Here is a 17,761-nt window from a genome sequence, read left to right as displayed (position 1 = left end):
CGAAAGTGGGCAGGTGATTGGGTGTCACTTGTGTCAAACGTCTGTACGCGAGATTTACACTCTCCTAAACTTCCCTAGGTCCACTGTTTCCGATGTGAAAGTCAAGTGGAAATATGAAGAAACACGTAAAGAACAAAAGCGTACAGCGCGAACTGGTGTGTTGACTGAGACTGCCGATAGTTGAAGAGGGTCGAAATGTGTAATAGGCAGACATCTATCCAGACCATCACACAGGAATTCCAAACTGCATCAGGATCCTCTGCAAGTACTATGGCATTTAAGCAGGAGGTGAGAAAACTTTGATCTCATGGTCGAGTGGCTGCTCATAAGCCACATGTCGCGCCGATAAATGCCGAACGACGCCTCGCTTGGTGTAAGGAGCGTAAACATTGGACGATTCAACAGGGGAAAACGATATGAGGAGTGACGAATCACTGTACACAATGTGACCATCCGATGGCAGGCTGTGGGTATGGCGAATGCCCAGTGAACGTCATCTGCCAACGTGTGTAGTGCCAACAGTAAAATTCGGTGGTGGTGGTGTTATGGTGTAGTAGTGTTTTTCGTGGAGTGGGCTTGCACCTCTTGTTTTGTGTGGCACTATCACAGCACAGGCCTACATTGATGTTTTAAGCACCTTCTTGCTTCCCAATGTTTAAGAGCAATTCAGGGACGGCGATCGAATCGTTCAACATGATCGAGTATCTGTTCATAATGCACGGCCTATGGCGGAGTGGTTACACGTCAATAACATCCCTGTAATGGACTGGCCTGCACAGAATCCTGACCTGGGATGTTTTGGAACGCCGACTTCGAGCCAGGCCTCACTGACCGACATCGATACCTCTCTTCAGTGGAGCGCTCCGTGAAGAATGGGCTGCAATTACCAAGAAACCTCCCAGCACCTGATTAAACGTATGCCTGCGGGTGTGGAAGCTGTCAACGTTAAGAGTGGGCCAATAGCATATTGAGTTCCAGCATTACCGATGGAAGGCGCCACAATCTTTTAAGTCATTTTCAGCCTGGTGTCCTGATCCTTTTCATCACATAGTGTAGCGAAACTCAGCTACTACTTTAAGTTCCTAATTTAATTCCCTCAGCATGACCTGGTTTATTTGGACTACATGCCATTATCCTTGTTTTTGCTTTTGTTGATATTAATCTCATATTTTCCTTTCAAGGCACTGTCCTTTTTGTTTAATTACTCTTCCAGGTCCTTTGCTGTCTCTGACAGAGCTACAATGCCATCGCCAAAAGTTAAAGTTAGTATTTCTTCTCTGAAATTTTTCTTTGGTTTCTATTACTGTTAGTTCAATTTACAGATTGAATAACGTCGCAAATATGGTTGTAGCCTGTCTCACTTCTTTCTCAACCACTGCTTCCCTTTCATGACCCTAATTTAACTGCAGTTTGGTTTCTGTACAAGTTATAAATAACCTTCTCTCGCAGTATTTTACCCCTGCTACTTTTAGAATTTCAGAGAGTATTCCCATCAATATTGTCAAAAGCTTTCTTTAAGTCTACGAATCATATAAACGCATGTTTGTCTTTCCTTGACCGCTCTTCTTAGGTAAGATGCAGGGTCAGTACTGCTTTGTACCTACATTTCTCTGGAATCCGAACTGATCTTCCTTGAGGTCGGTTTCTACCAGTTTTTCCGTACATAATATTCGCATTTTGCAGTCATGACTTATCAAACTGATAGTTTGATAATTTTCACACCTGTCAGCAACTGCTTTCTTTGGAAATGGAATTACTGTATTCTTGTTGAGGTCTGAGGGAATTTCGCCTGTCTCATACACCTTCTACATCATATGGAGGAGTTTTGTCATGGCTGGCTATCCGAAGGTTGTCAGTAGCTCTTACGGAATATTGACTATCGCCGGGACCTTGTTTGGACTTTGATCTTTCAGAACTCTGTCAAATACCTCTCGCAGTATCGTATATCCCATCTCATCTTCGTTTATGTCCACTTCCCTTCCTATAATATTGCCTTCAAGTGCATCTTACTTGTATAGACCCTCTATATCCTATTCCTACCTTTCCCTTAAGATGGGATTTCCATCTGAGGAGTTGATATTCATGCAGCTGCTTCTCTTTTCCCCAAACGTCTCTTTAATTTTCCTGCAGGCAGTGTCGATCTGTATCTTTCCCCTCTGAAATCCTTACATTCCGTTAAATTTAAAAATTCTGCAGACTTACTGTTTTGCACTGTACTTTTACAGTCAATATTTCATTGCTCTGTAAACAGTTGCTGCTTTTCTTAGCAGTAATTGCTACCAGCCTTGCTCACTACTTAATACAAATATATCTGTAACTGACAGTTTTTACATTGAGGTTTGAAATTTTCCCGGCGTACTGATTGTTGAATAAAAACACGGAAGAACTGCCATCTTGCCACGATATTTCGGCACAAAGTCTTTTGGCCTTCTTCAGGTGAGTACAGCTGTAGAAGTACTGGCGAATACGCGCTGAGCTCTGCTATTTAAAGCCAAAGGGGGCTGCATTGCGCATGCGCTGTGCATGTACGGTTTAGCGAGCGTGTTCACAACTCCGTGCGCTGCGCCTGGCGCCCTCCGCGGTGAAAACTTGGCATTTCGATATCAGGTCGGTCTTCATCTTCATACCGATAACTACGTTGACTACGAAGTTTCTCTACAACAGGATTCCAAGCGGAATTTAACTGGTAACCGCTATCTCGATTGATAAGAGTCTCGCTGTCTGGCAATTTTATTTCTATGGATTCATTTATAATTGAACTCCAGAAATTTGATGTTTGAACCACAATTTTTGTATCATTGTAATTCATGGAGTGGCCAGTAGAAATGCAATGTTCAGTGATTGCGGACTTAGTGGGTTGGAGAAGGCGAGTATGCCGCTGGTGTTACACAATACGTTCCTGCACCGTTCTTGTTGTCTGCCCTATGTATGACTTGCCGCAATCACACGGAATCTTGTAGACACCTGATTTACGTAAGCCCAGGTCATCCTTAAAGGATCCTATCAGTGATGATATTTTAGGAGGAGTACGAAAGATGACTAACTCGATGCTTCCCCAATATTCTACCTATCTGTGACGAGATGTTCGCAATAAAAGGTAGATAAGCCGTTGACCTGAAGACTACTTCTTCCTTGTTGCGTCGTTTGTAGGACTGCATAGCTCTGTTCACTTAGTTGAAAAGCCATTCATCAAGAATACCTTTTGCAGGTGTTCCAGTTCCGCTTGAAGACTGTCGACGTCAGAAATAGTATGGGCACGGTGGAATAGTTTTAAGCACACCCATTGTTGGTGCTGGATGGTGGCAACTGGTAGCTTGCAGATACAAATATGTATGGGTCGGTTTCCTATACACCGAATGACCAAGTGTGCCATCATTCTTACGCCGTACCAGAACATTTAAAAATGGCAAACAACCATCTTTTTCAGTTTTCATAGCGAACTTAGTATTTTCATACAAGGAATTCATGCGATGTAGAAATTCTTGGAGACGGTCCACGGCATGAGGCCATGCTATAAAGGTGTCATCCGCGTAACGTCAAAACACTGTCGGTTTAAAAGTGGCAGAATTGAGAGGTCTCTCTTCAAAGTCTTCCATAAAAAGGATTTGCCACCAGGAGAGACAAAGGACTCCCCATGGCGACACCGTCAGATTGTTCATAAAATTCATTGTTGAATGTAAAATATGTAGAAGAGAGAGTATGCTCAAACAACGTTGTAATATCTGTATCAAACATATTACCGATCATGTGTAATGAATCTACAAGAGGCACTTTGGTAAAGAGAGAAACCACGTCAAGGCTGACCAGCTAGTCGTTACTTTGCAGCTGTAAAGACTGAATACGGCTGAAAAAAATCAGAGTTTTTTATGTTATGAGGGCATTTGCCTATAACTGGTTTAAGCAGTGATGCCAGAAATTTTGCTAAGTCGTAGGTGGCTTCCCCAATGTTGCTCACAATCGGACGTAATGGTACATTTTCCTTATGGATCTTAGGCAGTCCATATAGCCTGGGAGGAACCGCACTATTTGGTTTCAATCTCTTGATGACCTCCTTCCATCGAGAACTATTTGACAAGAGTTCTGGTGTTTTTCGCTTAACTCGGCTCGTTGGGTCCTTATCAATTTTGATTCCACCTATCACATTTATAGTATGGCCTCATGGCGTGGACCGTCTCCAAGAATTTCTACATCACATGAATTCCTTACATGAAAATATTAAGTTCGCTATGAAAACTGAAAAAGATGGTTGTTTTCCATTTTTAAATGTTCTGGTACGGCGTAAGAATGATGGCACACTTGGTCATTCGGTGTATAGGAAACCGACCCATACAGATTTGTATCTGCAAGCTACCAGTTACCACCATCCAGCACAAACAATGGGTGTGCTTAAAACTGTAATCCACCGTGCCCATACTATTTCTGACGTCGACAGTCTTCAAGCGGAACTGGAACACCTGCAAAAGGTATTCCTGATGAATGGCTTTTCAAATAAGTAAGTGAACAGAGCGATGCAGTCCCACAAACGACGCAACAAGGAAGAAGTAGTCTTCAGGTCAACGGCTTATCTACCTTTTATTGCGAACATCTCGTCACAGATAGGTAGAATATTGGGGAAGCATCGAGTTAGTCATCTTTCGTACTCCTCCTAAAATATCATCACTGGTAGGATCCTTTAAGGATGACCTGGGCCTACGTAAATCAGGTGTCTACAAGATTCCGTGTGATTGCGGCAAGTCATATATAGGGCAGACAACAAGTTCGGTGCAGGAACGTATTGTGTAACACCAGCGGCATACTCGCCTTCTCCAACCCACCAAGTCCGCAATCACTGAACATTGCATTTCTACTGGCCACTCCATGAATTACAATGATACATAAATTGTGGTTCAAACATCAAATTTCTGGAGTTCAATTATAAATGAATCCGTAGAAATAAAATTGTCAGACAGCGAGACTTATCAATCGAGATAGCGGTTACCAGTTAAATTCCGCTTGGAATCCTGTTGTAGAGAAACTTCGTAGTCAACGTAGTTATCGGTATGAAGATGAAGACCGACCTGATATCGAAATGCCAAGTTTTCACCGCGGAGGGCGCCAGGCGCAGCGCACGGAGTTGTGAACACGCTCGCTAAACCGTACATGCACAGCGCATGCGCAATGCAGCCCCCTTTGGCTTTAAATAGCAGAGCTCAGCGCGTATTCGCACGAACTTCGCCGTGACATCTACCCTTCCTTCCAACTATAACCTGGCCTTGTTCCCCCCCCCCCCTCCCCAGGGTCCCCTTCTCCTCTTTCCTCCTCCTCCCAGAGCGGATTTTCCTCCATCCCCCATTCCCCTGAGGCCCTGCACCCCATACTTGCCTCTCTCTTTCCCACATCCCTCCCTACCTGGCCCTCTTCCGCGCGCCCCCAATTCCCCTCCCCTATCTCTTCCCCTCCCTCCCTTCTTCAGGTCTCCCTCCTCTCCTAGAACCTGGCAGATCCTCTGTATTGATCGTCATCAGTGTGCCACATCAGTGTTGTGTTTAGTGCTTTTCTCGTGTGCGTCAAGAGGTGTGATTTTAATTGGGTACTGCCTTGAGCTTCGCCGTCAGTGTTACGTTATGTGCTATGCCATCCGTCAACACCTTTGTGCTCCAGTCATACTGTGCCTTGTGTTCTTTTAATCGTCGCAGTGTGAGGCTTTTTGTGTGTGCTACTTTTAAACAGTTTTTTATCTCCATTTTACAGTCACCCCGTTTTTTTGTGTATTGCCTTCCATGATGTTCTCCCTTTTTTTCTTTCTATGTTCGCCTTCTTCTCTCCTTTGCTGTTTTTAAATGTCTTCTATTGTTTTGTTCTATGTCTTTTGGCTGAAGAGCAGCGCATATGCTGCTGCCAGCCCGCCCCGGTGGGGAATTGAAATACAATAAAAAAAAAAAAAAAAAAAAAAAAAAAAAAAAAACGTATTCGCCAGTACTTCTACAGCTGTACTCACCTGAAGAAGGCCAAAAGACTTTGTGCCGAAATATCGTGGCAAGATGTTACTGACCTACGGCAGTTCTCCCGTGTTTTTAAGGAACAGTTTTTACATTGTTATTTTTACTACAAGTAAGGAGTAAAATTGAATTACATTGCCATTCTGAAGCTAATTTAAATTGGAGAAAGCGCTACAGACCTTTGTGCATGGTATCACTATTTAGGAAAAGCCAAGTACGCTATAATTCGTTGCATAGAACTTCTTAGGCCTGCTTCCGTAGCTACGATGCTTACCTTCAAGTAGCTGCTCCACTTGGCTGACTTTGCCACATTCGCGTATGTTGCAAATAAACCAGTACGACTCATTAGTACAATGACAGTTTCACCACCAGAACAGAGAAGTTTACTGATGTTCTTTATTGCCCGTCTGCAAGGAAAAATAGAAAGAGTTTATACAATCAAACAAACAAACAAACGTACATTGAGGATTTTCCAGCAGAGAGAACAATGGAACTAAGGACACTGCTCGTTTATTTCCAATTCCACAAAATAGCAACTTTTAGTTGAAGTATGGTTCACTTTTTTCACTATTCATGAGACCTGACTGTTTTAATCTGCCATAGCTTGTGCCTGTTCTGAAAAAAACCTCTTGCTGTGCTGTTTTTAATTCTCCCAGATGCATTTCGCCTTTCACTTTAAGAAATCATCAATGGGATCTTAGTGATACAGTTACGATGTACCTCTGACCCTCTGATATTCTAAGTTTTACTCTTAGATTATAAAACAGTTCACTTGTCGCTGTTTTATGGTCTACGGATGACACGTAGCAAATCGAAAGTGTATCCTAACTATCATTATAGATCCCACTGACGATGCCTTAAAGCGAAAGATAGGCGAAACGCGTCTGGGAAAATTAAACACAGTGCAGCAAGAGAAGACATTTTTATTTACAAAAATGTTTCTGTGCTTGCTGCGGAGGATGGCTACGCAAACAAACTCTTGCCACATCTTGGTACGTTGGTTAATTTCTTACATGTTTATTAAAATCTAGTGCCCTATACAAGCACACATTCTTGTCTTATTCCTGTCTTACAATCGAATATTTTCACTGTTGCATCCAGTGTGGTCTGTAGCTATCACTTTCACATGTGGGCAAGTATCACCGGCAACATGTTGGCAGGTGTTAGAATTTCCACTGAGAAATATGAAACCGTTCGGACCGAGAAGCTATCTGGCAGTTTTGTGTCCTGCAGCTGCAAGGCACACGCGCAATGACTGAAGACTGACGATTGCCAGGCAGTAAGTCATATTTTATTGTCACAACACAATAGATCAACGTTCAACATAATGTAAATTCTAGTGATCCACTGAAATATCCTTCTGATCTCAATGGAATATGATGAACTTAAGGTCTATTGTGACGTATGTCGTGATGGTCATCGCTAGGCACATAATCGTAATATAAGTTCCACGGAAGAATACCGTTTCAGGGACAATGCATCCGGGGAAAGTAAGTGTCGGGGGAGACGAAGGCTCTCACGATGACGGCTAGTTGGTCAGTGTGGTCGCTGTGGAGTGACCTTCCCTGGTGGCTGCTGGAATGGCATGGCGGCGTGGTGTAGAACCAGCGGCTGCGCTCAGCTGGAGGGAACCCTGTTTGTGTAAGCTGCTACAGGCCGTCGAGCAAAACATATCTGTGTGGCGACAACAGGCTCGTCTAGTGTTCAGTGAACACGTGACCAGCTTGTGTGTGTGGGACAGTCAAATGAAAACTGAACAACCCTTACAACGAGACCACGGAATGGCGCGTAGTAGTTTCCGAAGTGTCCTCACATTCGAGGATAACTACGAGCAGAGGGCACGTGTACCCAAAGGAGGTCATGATGACCTTCCCAGAACTTGCGTGAACGGCTTTCCACTTCTTTGGCGGGGAAGATGTATATTTCCGCTACTGGCTTTGTCGTTTGACCTCGGTCTGTCGGGACGCTGTCTGACGGAATCATCTTACTGCACGCGAACACTCACTCCCACACTGCCTATCGGACGAAGGCAACACTTCAGTGATCTTTCACCGTGTGATCTTCACATGTTCAGCGACATGGAGGAAGATGCGTGGACGTAGATTTCAGTCCGACGAGAGAGTGGGTGCGGTTGTGGGTCCCTGAGCAGCCGACCGTGTTCTATGAAACAAGAATTAATAGTCTCTTCACCCAGTGCGACAAATGTCTTAAGGTAACTTGCCTGTGAATCTGCTTCAAAAATGGATTTTCCTTTTTCATCTTATATGGGTGTTTAGAGTTTTTTTGAACAATGTGGTGGTGAAAAGAAATGAACTGGAAATCAGGAAGTAGTTTAAAAATCTGTCGGTTTGCATCCACACCAATGTTTCCGTTGCTTTCGCATGGCAATGCTGTCAGACTGCTGTTTGAGAAACATACTATGCAACTGTTTTTCAAGTTGACAGCCCTGTTCGAAGTTAGGCTCTTATGTTGCTCTCGTATATCATCGGTTTGCGAGTGTTGGTTTCCCGATAAACTTTTCTGTAGTAAGAGTTGCTGCCATTGTCATTCTCTTAAGTTATTATGCCTGTAATTTGTTTTAATGTGGGCAGTGTTATAAGGTGTGAAGATCTAGAGTGACTAGGAATATATTATGGGTTTAATATGAGACAGTCACTGTTGGTAATTGATTCCATGAGTGTAGTCCAAGCTGCAAAGTTGCTCCTCAGGGTAACTAATGACACCTGCGTAACAAGCAGAAACATGAAAAGAAAAGATGAGCTTATAGACCAAGAAGATTACGCACCTTCAGTGTACTATAGCAGAGGAGAGCTTTAGATCAAGTTTATCTTTGAATTTCAGGAGAAATAGATTTTGTGATATGTTTATTCAATAACCTATTTGAGCTAGAGATGTGAAATTTCCTGTTATGTTTCAGTGTGCTATTTGGGGGAAAGAAGATTAGAAGCACTGATTTACTATCAACAGGAAGGGCAATACATACTTATTAATTATAAAAAAGCAACCTTAACTTCGACTATCGGATGTAAATATTTCTAGAATAGAATCTTGTGGCAAGAAATACATGACTGAAGTCTACTTTTCAGAAAGACTTATTGTTAGCCGGCCGCGGTGGTCTAGCGGTTCTGGCGCTGCAGTCCGGAACTGCGGGACTGCTACAGTCGCAGGTTCGAATCCTGCCTCGGGCATGGGTGTTTGTGATGTCCTTAGGTTAGTTAGGTTTAAGTAGTTCTAAGTTATAGGGGACTTATGAGCTAAGATGTTGAGTCCCATAGTGCTCAGAGCCATTTTTGAACTTACTGTTAACATATACCCAAAGTATCTTCATATGAAATTGTAAAAGTGTCAACGTGAGAACTCAAGTGATCAATAGTATATAAAAATATGCAGTAGAAACGCTGGTATTTTCAACCTTTCAGCCAACAGAGCGCTCACATTTTTCAGTTAGAGACGTGTAAAATTTAACTGAAAATTGTCAATATTTTTAAATATGTTCACAGACAATTTGCTTTATGGTGTGTGGTGATTACTTCTGGTTTGTTGGTGCATTGAGGGGGAAGGAACCAAACAGGGAGGTCATCAGTCCCGTGATCTAAGGTTGCAGAAACCAAGGGAGGAACTACAAAAATAGCACAGCACAGTCAAGGGGAAGGACAACGAGCAAACAAAGAATTACAAGGAATTTCTGGGCAGCAGGAAGATTGAAGAACAGAAGGAGCGGAAATGGCGAGTTGAGGGGCGCCCCAGAGAAGCTAAACGCATTGGACCACCAGCACACCGCCGCCGCCGCCGACCCTTCCCAGTCTCCACTCTATACCATGATCACGTCAACAGGCACAACAGGGGAAGAATAAACAAGGAAAGGGTAAAGAAAACGGCACAAGAAGTCCAAACAAAATGTAGGAAAAAGGGACGGGGGGGGGGGGGAGAATGTGGTCAGTATGGAGGTAAGGCCAAGGGCTCCATAATCGACGCCAACGCTAACCGAGGGACTTCATTTCCGGAGGGCAATTCAGGTACTGGGGCCTGCAAGGCCAAACCACTTTTGCGAAGAAAACCGGGACAGACGTAACCACATGAGGTTCGTCCGCTAACATCTGTGACATGTTGATATAAATAGATTGACGGGGTTATGGGACTAAACAGCGAGGTCATCAGTCTCTTGATTCGAAAATTACTTGCGTAAGATAGAGGTGTCCGCTGAAAGTGGGCTGATCCAGTCAGAGGGGTCAAACTCTAAACCGAGGAAACTAAGAATAAAGGGGGAAGGCATGAATGGGTAGGCCAAATCTAAAAACTTGAAAAACAGAGGGATAAAAGAGCGTCTTTGCAAGGGAGAGCGGTCATGGGTCCCAGTTCCAGGAAACTGGAGGAGGGACCCCAGCCGCAGCCACCATGCCCCTGCTTCAGGAGTAAAGCAAAACTTTATAAGTGATGGTGAGTGTTCATCGGAGGTGCGGGTATCATCTGGAGTGCCCCAGGGAAGTGTGGTAGGTCCGCTGTTTTCTATCTACATAAATGATCTTTCGGATAGGGTGGATAGCAATGTGCGGCTGTTTACTGATGATACTGTGGTGTACGGGAAGGTGTCGTCGTTGAGTGACTGTAGGAGGATACAAGATGACTTGGACAGGATTTGTGATTGGTGTAAAGAATGGCAGCTAAATATAAATATAGAGAAATGTAAATTAATGCAGATGAATAGGAAAAGAATCACATAATGTTTGAATACTCCATTAGTAGTGTAGCGCTTGACACAGTCACGTCGATTAAATATTTGGGCGTAACATTGCAGAGCGATATGAAGTGGGACAAGCACGTAATGGCAGTTGTGGGGAAGGCGGATAGTCGTCTTCGGTTCATTGGTAGAATTTTGGGAAGATGATGTTCATCTGTAAAGGAGACCGCTTATAAAACACTAATACGACCTATTCTTGAGCACTGCTCGAGCGTTTGGGATCCTTATCAGGTCGGATTGAGGGCTGACTTAGAAGCAATTCAGAGGCGGGCTGCTAGATTTGTTACTGGTAGGTCTGATCATCATCACGCGAGTGTTACGGAAATGCTTCAGGAACTTGGGTGGGAGTCTCTAGAGGAAAGGAGGCGTTCTTTTCGTGAATCGCTACTGAAGAAATTTAGAGAACCAGCATTTGAGGCTGACTGCAATACAATTTTACTGCCGCCAACTTACATTTCGCGGAAAGAACACAAAGATAAGAGAGATTAGGGCTCGTACAGAGGCATACAGCCATTTATGCTCAATAAGCTCGATTGACTCTCAGAGGCATCCTGGTGAATAGTGAAACCACGTCGAAGCTCATTAGGGGATCAGTGTCTTTCAGTCAAATTTGACGAGAAGAGTACCGAACTCTTTAGGCATGTCTTGACCTCAACGTATTTTCTGTTCAATGCGGAATACTATGAGCAAACGGAGTCGCAATGGGCAGCCCACTCTCGCCGGTGGTCGCGAATTTGTACATGCAGTACTTTGAGAAGGAAGCCTTGGCGTCATCCAATTGGAAACCCATTTGTTTCTTCCGTTATGTCGATGACACGTTCGTCATCTGGCCCCATGGTAACGACAAGCTCCTGGATTTCCTTACACACGTAAACTCCATACATCCAAACATCAAATTCACTATGGAGACCGAAGCAGAAGGAAGATTACCATTCCTTGACGTTATGGTCAAGAGAAGAGCTGATGGTACCCCGAGTCACGGTGTGTACAGGAAGAAAACGCACACTGACCTGCAACTGCATGCAGACAGCTGCCACCACCCTTCTCAGAGGAATGGAGTACTAAAAACAGTAGTACACAGGGCGTGCAGCATCTCAGACGCAGAGAATCTGACCCAGGAAATTGAACACCTCAAAACCGTGTTCCGAAAAAACGGGTACTCGGAATGGCAGATTAGACGCGCTCTCCGTCCCACCACCACAGCACAACCTGTGGTTACGGATGAAGTCACCGAAGAAGAGGTAGCCACTGCCTTTATTCGGTACAATGGCGCACTATCGGGGAAAATCGGCCGTATATTAAAGAAACACCGAGTTAAATCGTCTTTTGCCCGCCCAATAAAACACGGGCATTACTGGGAAGTGTGAAAGATGACCTCGGTTTGAGGAAGGCCGGTATATACCAAATTCCCTGTGAGTGTGGGAAAACTCATATCGGACAAACAGTACGCACCATCTAAGATCGTTGCCGAGAACATCAAAGGGACACTCGACTGAAATATCCAAATAAGTCGGCGGTAGCAGAGCACTGTTTTTCCGAGAAACACGAGATGGATTATGAGCGTACCAAGATCCTGGCTCAGACCTCTAAATATTGGGACAGCGTTATAAGGGAGGCTATCGAAATTCGCACTAGGGAGGATCAACCGAGATTGCGGCTACAATCTCAACAAGGCTTGGGACCCGGCACTGAATGTAATTAAGAAGACTCTCAGCAAGAAGTACGAACTGGCGACTCGACGCTAGGACATTCAGACTCCCACGTCTCCGCGACCACCGGCGCGCGGGCGCAGACGGCGAAGACAGCGGCCCGCGGGGGAAGAGAATTTAAATCGGCCGCCCGCACTAAGGAGCTCAGTTCGTCAGCGCACCTGACGATGGCGACATGTCTGATCGCCGAAATATTGTGCCCGTTGGACACTATTAACCGGCAGTATACCCGTGGACTGTTCGAGCAATCGGCAAGTTCATTACCTGGGATACGTACATGGCTGTGAAAAAGGAAACCAACCAATAAACAGCATTGCCAAGAATGAGATTTTCACTCTGCAGCGGAGTTTGCGCTGATATGAAACTTCCTGCAGATTAAAAACTGTATGCCAGACCGAGACTCCAACCTGTGACTTTTGCCTTTCGCAGACAAGAGCTCTACCAACTGAGTGCCAAGATCGACGAGAAGGTTATGAATGGCAGAGACCAAGGTGTGGAGTAGAAAACCCTGAAGGACACCCATTGAGTCGATCCACATAAAAAAAGTCGGGTGAAGGAGGACCGTTTGATAACGCAGATCGCCTGATAGATGGACATCAGTAACATGATAAACATCCCAGACATGGAAGGCAAGGTATAGTGTTCCATGCCAACAGAGGGTGCGAAGGCATATCCCACATGATCGGCGGATTTAGGGCCATCGATGTGAAGAAACCTTAGCGTCCTGTAACTCCCATAACAGGAGGCAGAACAAACAATGGAACAATGGAGACTCTCAGACTCTAGAACCGCTCCATTCGAATCTGGGCTGAGGAACTAACCAAGGAGGGGTGGTCGGGAGAGAATGTGGGGAAGAGGACAAGGAGAGAGAAGCAAGGCGGAGCCCAATCGGTAAACCCAGCGTGAAGGCGACGTCCCGAAGCCGCAAAAAGTAGAGTAGAATAGGTGAGCAGGAGAAGAGCGTGAGCCGTGGAGCTCAGTGCGACGGGACGCTTTCCATCGGCAAGGAAGTCTGCGAGAATTTCGAGAGAGAGTAGAGAAACTAGGCAGGAGAGGTTGGGGTTGTGGCGCGAACGGGGAGACGAGTGCAGACGGCAGTTGTGAGAGGGAGATGAGGAGTGCTGTGGCCTGCATGAGGTATAGAGATCGGCCCGTAGTCAATCGGCTGCTGCTGCTGCTGCCGTGGTCGCCTACGATTGTCCTTCACTGAGGTAGTCCGTGGAGCTGTGAAACGGCGGCCTCTTGTCTATTGCCACCACTATGTACGGCGCCCAATGAGACCAATTCCAGCGACTCAAAACGGCTATCCTTGCTGCGAATCAGACAAATCTGAGTAACGAAGGTTTGTAAAGTGGCGATTTGAATCACAAGCTGGTTGTGAATGTTTCTCAGGAATCCTTGATACTGTGTATGACGGTTTAAGGTACCGGAAGTGTAGCAGGCTCAAGCCTACGTCTGCGTGTGACTTTAGTACAGCTTGGGCAGCTGAATTACATGGGCTAAGCCGTTAGTATTCGGAACTATATGTGCTCCATTGCCGTGTAGCGCTTGCTGTAATTACATGCATTGGACCTTGTTAGTGCAACTGGTAGGAACTTGCTACATTCAGGTTCCATTCTTGTCAGATAAGGAGTTTAACCTTGTGTCAACGCTCATATACGAAGCGCCCCTTTCAGCAATATAAGCTTTGGTGTGACCAAATGATGCTCCTTGGTAATGTTATAAACTTAGCCTGTTTTAGTGCGCTGCTCCTCGGGCCCTGAAATTGGTCACCTTTCCCTCCATGTTGTTGGGAAAGCATTTCAAGTTGCATGTGGTGGTCCAAATGGTCTGGGCCCGTCAGTTGATGGAGGGAGGAAACTGCCAAATGCGGTAAACTTGTTTGTAATATTGTTGTGGCGAAGGAGGTGGGCACCTTGTATTATTATGGACAAAGTTATGTACATAACACTTGTGTTAAAATTATTACGTTTAATGGTCTGTTAAAGTGCATCGCTTAATTAACTTACCACCTTGCAACTGAAATGTATTTCAGTGTGTGCCTAGCAGCATTTTTTTTTTTACATTCTGTGTGCAAGCACGAAAATCGTTTAATCACGTTTTAATCTCTGTAAATTATTACCAGATATTTATTCAATGTTAGTTCTATGATTTTAGCCAGTTGTGTGCCTTGAGAATTTTTTTCTGAGATGAAGTGACCAATGGCCTTAATTGTGTTGGTATTATTGATGTTATAAACTTGATCAATCATTATCTTAACGTCAATATTTGTTAGCCTTAAATTTTGGCACGAAATTAGGTAGTTCCTATTAGTTGAGGATTTTGATTGCCTTAATAATTGCTAGATATGTAAAGCAAACATGTTACTTATTAATACCATTATTCTGAATATTTTCTTGGTATTTGTGAAAGCTATTTATGATACAAGGTATTTAAGAAAATTTTTGTCTTCATTAAAGAAATTATTTTTAACCTTTTTTAAGAGATTGTTATTTTGAATATATCAGATTGTTCAAGCTGAGAGATTTAAAGAAAAAATTTTTCGCCCAGTCGTTGGACATCATAAATACATGTAATTAGTTAATGTTGGTTTATCAAATGAAGCTTGCCAATTGTTACATAAATTTTCTTTTTAAGAGTTTTAACTGTGAATGGTACTGCTGTTGTGTTACCCATGGGGTTTCCCTTCCACACCACAGCCCTTGTGCTGACCTTTACCTTCCCCTGGTACACCTAGTTCGTGATGACACTGGAAACCAGGAGCTGGTACCGCCAAGCCAGGAGGGGAGGTATCCCACGGTCAACCGGAAGGCTATTGACCACGATAGCGTGGAAGGCATCAGTGGCTAAACGGATACCATGATGGTGAACTGGATCTAAGAGGAATAGCACGACGCAACTCGGCAACAGAGGTTTTTATGAGGTGAAATGAGGGAAATGCTAAATGGGCGCAGAACTGTCTATTCACCTCTCATATTCACAAGTTTTTCACAATTTTTCTTTCTGTCCTTTGGATAATTCAAAAAGCTGATGCGTTAGTAACAGGGAATCTTCCTGATCCTACATTTTCATTACTCCCATTTAGTAGCTATTAGAAAGTGCTTGTCTGCCGCACCATACCATTTCCCTCTTTTTACCCATGTACACTCATCAGCCAGAACACTGACTACCAGCCTAGTATCCATATAAAATCGTCCAGGCGATAGCAGTGTCACCTGGCAACGAATGAATGCTAGTCAGACATACGCACGATGCATATAAGTGAGCGTGCTGTCCTTGTGTAGAGAAGACACGATGTCTTCGTGAGTTTGACAGAGGGATGATTGTGATGGCCCCCGAGGCTTGGCACGAGCATTTCGGAAACTGCTCGATTTGTCGGGTATTCGAGGTGTGCTGTGGTGAGTCTTCAGCATGTGGCGAAACAAAGGTGGAACGACGTCCAGACGTCGTGAGGTTGGGCGACCAGCCCTCATTACTGATGTCTTACGTCACAGGCTGAGGATACAGGTAAAACAGACAAGCGGCAGACTGGCGGAACTGACAGACTATAATGTTGGGTAGAGTAGAAGTGTGTGTTAACACACAGTGCACTGAACACACTTAACGATGGGACTCCGCCGCCAACGACCCACACATGTGCCAGTACTAACAACACTACATTGCCAACTGCGACTGAAGTGTGTACTTCACCATCGACACTGGACGCTGGCGCTGTGAGGGATTGTTGCGTGGTGTGATGAATCCCGATACCTCCACCATGCCGGTGGGAGGGAGCGAGTAGGTCGTCTTCCAGGGGAACAGTTGCTTCACATCTCTACTGCAGGATGGAGAGAAGCTGGCCGCGGCTTCATTATGCTCTGGGGGACATTCACTTTGGCATCCACGGGTACCGTGGAGCTCGTGCAAGGCTTGTTAAAATGTCTGAAATCTTATGGGACTTAACTGCTAAGGTCGTCAGTCCCTAAGCTTATACACTACTTAACCTAAATTATCCTAAGGACAGACAGACACACACACACACACACACACACACACACACACACACACACACACACACACACGCCCGAGGGAGGACTAACCTCCGCCGGGACCAGCCGCACAGTCCATGCGTGCAAGGCTTCATGGGGGCCCAGGATGATCGTACACTGGTTGCAGACCACGTACACTCCTTCATGACGATGGTGTTTGCCGACGGCAGTGGCATTTTTCAGCAATATGATGCACCGTGTCAGAATGCCGGGAGTGTGAGTGGTTCGAGGAACACAGTGGCGAATTCCAGGTTATGTGATAGCCACCTCAACTAGCCGGAGACGAACCCTATTGAACTAATGTGGGATGTTACTGAACAGAGCTCAACGTGTGTGTAGAAGTGGCGCCAACTGTCTCCACTGACCTGCCAAGGCCTCAGGGCTTCTATGCTATGGTGCGTCGCCGTCGCAACTTATCCGAGACAAAGGTAGACATAAGTGTGTAACACCACCATACCATTCTTTTTAACATTCAGTTAGCTTTTATTAATGATTATTGAACTGCTTTGAGTAGTTGGTACCCAACACTTAATAATTAAAAAAAATCAAAATTCACTGCGAAGAACTCTTGATAAAACTATTATACAATCAGTTTAGATCCGCAAACCAACTGAAGTCACATGGAAAGCATTCCAAACTTAACTGTGTGTGTGTGTACCACTATCTGGTGCGGACTTTGACGAACTCTCACAATATACGTCTCTCTCACACAAATTATTCGAAATAGCATACACGGCAAAATATAAGTAAAACAGTGGTGTCAAAATATAAAATCCACAGTCCGTCACTATAGATTTAGATACGACACTAAGTGATTTAAGAGACAATATATATTACGAAACGCTTAGGTACATAGCATTTAAGCACTGTTACCTGTTGCCAAGTAGCAATTTAAATTACGTAGTCAGCAGTAGAAATGTACTAGGCACTGGCTCTCCATGTTACGACAACTTACAACGTTGCCAGAGCAGGCAATTCATTTACTCCTGACTGCCCTCCTCACTAAGTTTTCCTCCAGCAGCAGTAGTAGTTTTACACATTATGATGCGGTACCACACCCAGGAAACTTTTATGGCGTCCAACCGAAGATGTTTCAGAGATCTGCATATATCGATAACTACAGTACGTTATGAATAGTATCTAGTATCTTATTATTGTACATGGTACGTGCAAGACGTTACTATCAGCATACGTGCGACAGAAGACTTTAACGTTCAATACGTTGCATGGAGCAGCACTGTGTTACAAGAGCAATAACACGAACAGTAATGAAATTCAAATGAATAATGACTTATTTATAATTTACGT

General features: G+C 44.4%; 1 protein-coding gene across 1 annotated transcript in view; it reads right to left on the bottom strand.

Moving 5' to 3' along the window:
- Positions 1 to 17,493, bottom strand: part of LOC126482051 (juvenile hormone acid O-methyltransferase-like) — a 68,737-nt gene extending 51,244 nt beyond the window's left edge. Inside the window, exons 1-2 of the mRNA XM_050106026.1 lie at positions 17,438 to 17,493; positions 6,253 to 6,385 (exon numbers count right to left, since the gene is read on the bottom strand). Coding sequence (XP_049961983.1) covers positions 6,253 to 6,385; positions 17,438 to 17,493 — 189 coding nt within the window. The remainder of the gene's footprint in view (positions 1 to 6,252; positions 6,386 to 17,437) is intronic.
- Positions 17,494 to 17,761: the final 268 nt, after the last annotated feature.

The sequence above is a fragment of the Schistocerca serialis genome, chromosome 5 (genome assembly GCF_023864345.2).
Source record: "Schistocerca serialis cubense isolate TAMUIC-IGC-003099 chromosome 5, iqSchSeri2.2, whole genome shotgun sequence".
NCBI classification, from domain to species: Eukaryota; Metazoa; Arthropoda; class Insecta; order Orthoptera; family Acrididae; genus Schistocerca; species Schistocerca serialis.
This window is presented reverse-complemented; position numbering and strand designations above follow the sequence as displayed.